Genomic DNA, 1,836 nt, shown 5'->3' with positions numbered 1-1,836 from the left:
GGCGGCGGCGGCGGCGGCGGCTCGCTGCTGCTGATGGAGACAGGGGCGTGTGGGGCGAAGGGCAGCGGGGGCGGCGGCGGCGGCGCCCGGACGTGCGGCAGCTCCACTAGGGTGGGTCTTTCGTAGCGCTTGACCAGCGCCGGTCTCTTGCTGGGAAAGGTCTTGAGGACGCTGTAGGGGCTGCGCTGCTTGTAGATTTTGGGGACGCTGGGCCCCTCCTCCGCCGGCTGCGTCTCCTCCTCCATCCTGCGCCTCGGGGCCGGGCCCCCTTCGCACGCCCACTTCCCGCCGCCGAGTCCGAGGGTGCCTCGCCGCCCGCCCGCCGGCTCTCCCCGTGTGCGCGCGTGTGGGAGGGTGTGTGTTTGTGCTGTGGCCGCCGCCGCCGCTGCCGCCTGTCGCTAAGGCTGGCACCGCCGAGCCCCCGCGCGGGGGGCTGCAGCCCGAGCGCTGATTGACAGGCCGCCTCGCCAATGCCTGGAGGGAGAAAGGAGGTAAAGTGCAAGTGTTTAGGGTAATATCTGCTAATGATAATGGGGGGCGGGGGCGGGGACTGGCGCCGCCACGGGCAGCCAAGTCCGCCCGCTTGGTCTGCGCCTCCGAAGGGGTGGGGGCAGGGGAAGCAGGAGCTGGGACGGGGCAGAAGGGAGGCACCCCGGTAACAAGTGAAAGGGGTTGGGACTAGGTTCTGGCCAGGGTAGGATGATTGCTCGGACTTTCCGGATGAAGATTTTGGAGCTTCAGATGTAGACTTGAGGTTTCTGCTGCTGCAGGCGGAGTCCAGCTTTGGAAGCCGGCTCCTGGCGACCCCTGTGTGATCTAAAAATCTCGGGTTTGCACGTAAGAGGTGGTAGAAGTTGGGGCGGGGTGGGGTCGCGGAGGTGCGTGTATGGCTGGGGAAGGTATTGCAGCGAGTTCTGCCAATCCGGAATTGCTCCTCCAACCTTCAGCAAAGAACGTCTTGGTCTTCGCCCAGCTCGCTGTGCGGTGTTTGCGCCCCTGGGCCTTGCTCTAATCAGGCTCGTGACCTCCGAGTTCATGCTGATCATTAAACCGTACTGGGCACTGGATTTTCACATTATTTTATTGCTTTCCCCATAATGCTCCTCAGAAAGTGCTTAACATCCTTATTATCCCTGTTCTACAGATGAGAAAACCAAGACACCGGGAGTTTCAAGTCAGACACTCAGAAGCGTATGGCAAGTTGCACCTAAAATCCATCTAGGTATTTCGAGTTAAAAATCTCACTTCTCATAGCCAGAACTCTCTGCAATTGAGGGAAAAAAATGACCTGACCTCTCCCTTTGGGGTGGTGATTGGATACTTCAAACAATGTCATTTTATATGTAAAAAAACAGTTACCGTAGATTTGAACTTAGAGTCATGGCCACCCCATGTGTGTCAGAGTGGAACTGTGGTCCACAGGGTTTTCAATGGATGATTTTCAGAAGTAGATCACCGGGCCTTTTCCAAGGCACCTCTGGGTGGACTTGAACTTTCAACCTTTCTGTGAGCAGTCAAGTGCATTAATCATTTTGCACCACCAGGGACTCCATTATATATATATCCACCACTTGTCTGTCAGTTTGTGTACTTTGGTGGCTTGCATGTTACTGTGATGCTGGAAGCTATGCTACTGGTATTTCAAATACCAGCAGGGCCGCCCCTGGAGAACAGGTTTCAGAGGAGCTTCCAGACTAAGACAGACTAGGAATAAGGACCTGGTGATATCTACTCTTAGAAAAATTGGCCAGTGAAAACCTTATGAATAGCAGCAGAACATTGTCTAATATAGTGCTGGAAGATGAGCCGCTCAGGTTGGAAGACACTCCAAATATG

At 56.0% G+C, this 1,836-nt stretch overlaps 1 protein-coding gene across 1 annotated transcript in view; it reads right to left on the bottom strand.

The window, feature by feature from the left end:
• BEND4 (BEN domain containing 4) overlaps nt 1–245 on the bottom strand; it is a 34,877-nt gene extending 34,632 nt beyond the window's left edge. Inside the window, exon 1 of the mRNA XM_004384642.1 lies at nt 1–245. Coding sequence (XP_004384699.1) covers nt 1–245 — 245 coding nt within the window.
• Nucleotides 246–1,836: the final 1,591 nt, after the last annotated feature.

The sequence above is a fragment of the Trichechus manatus genome, unplaced genomic scaffold, assembly GCF_000243295.1.
Source record: "Trichechus manatus latirostris isolate Lorelei unplaced genomic scaffold, TriManLat1.0 scaffold00126, whole genome shotgun sequence".
NCBI lineage: Eukaryota > Metazoa > Chordata > Mammalia > Sirenia > Trichechidae > Trichechus > Trichechus manatus.
Note: the sequence above shows the minus strand (reverse complement) of the source record. Positions and strands in the feature narration are given on the sequence as shown.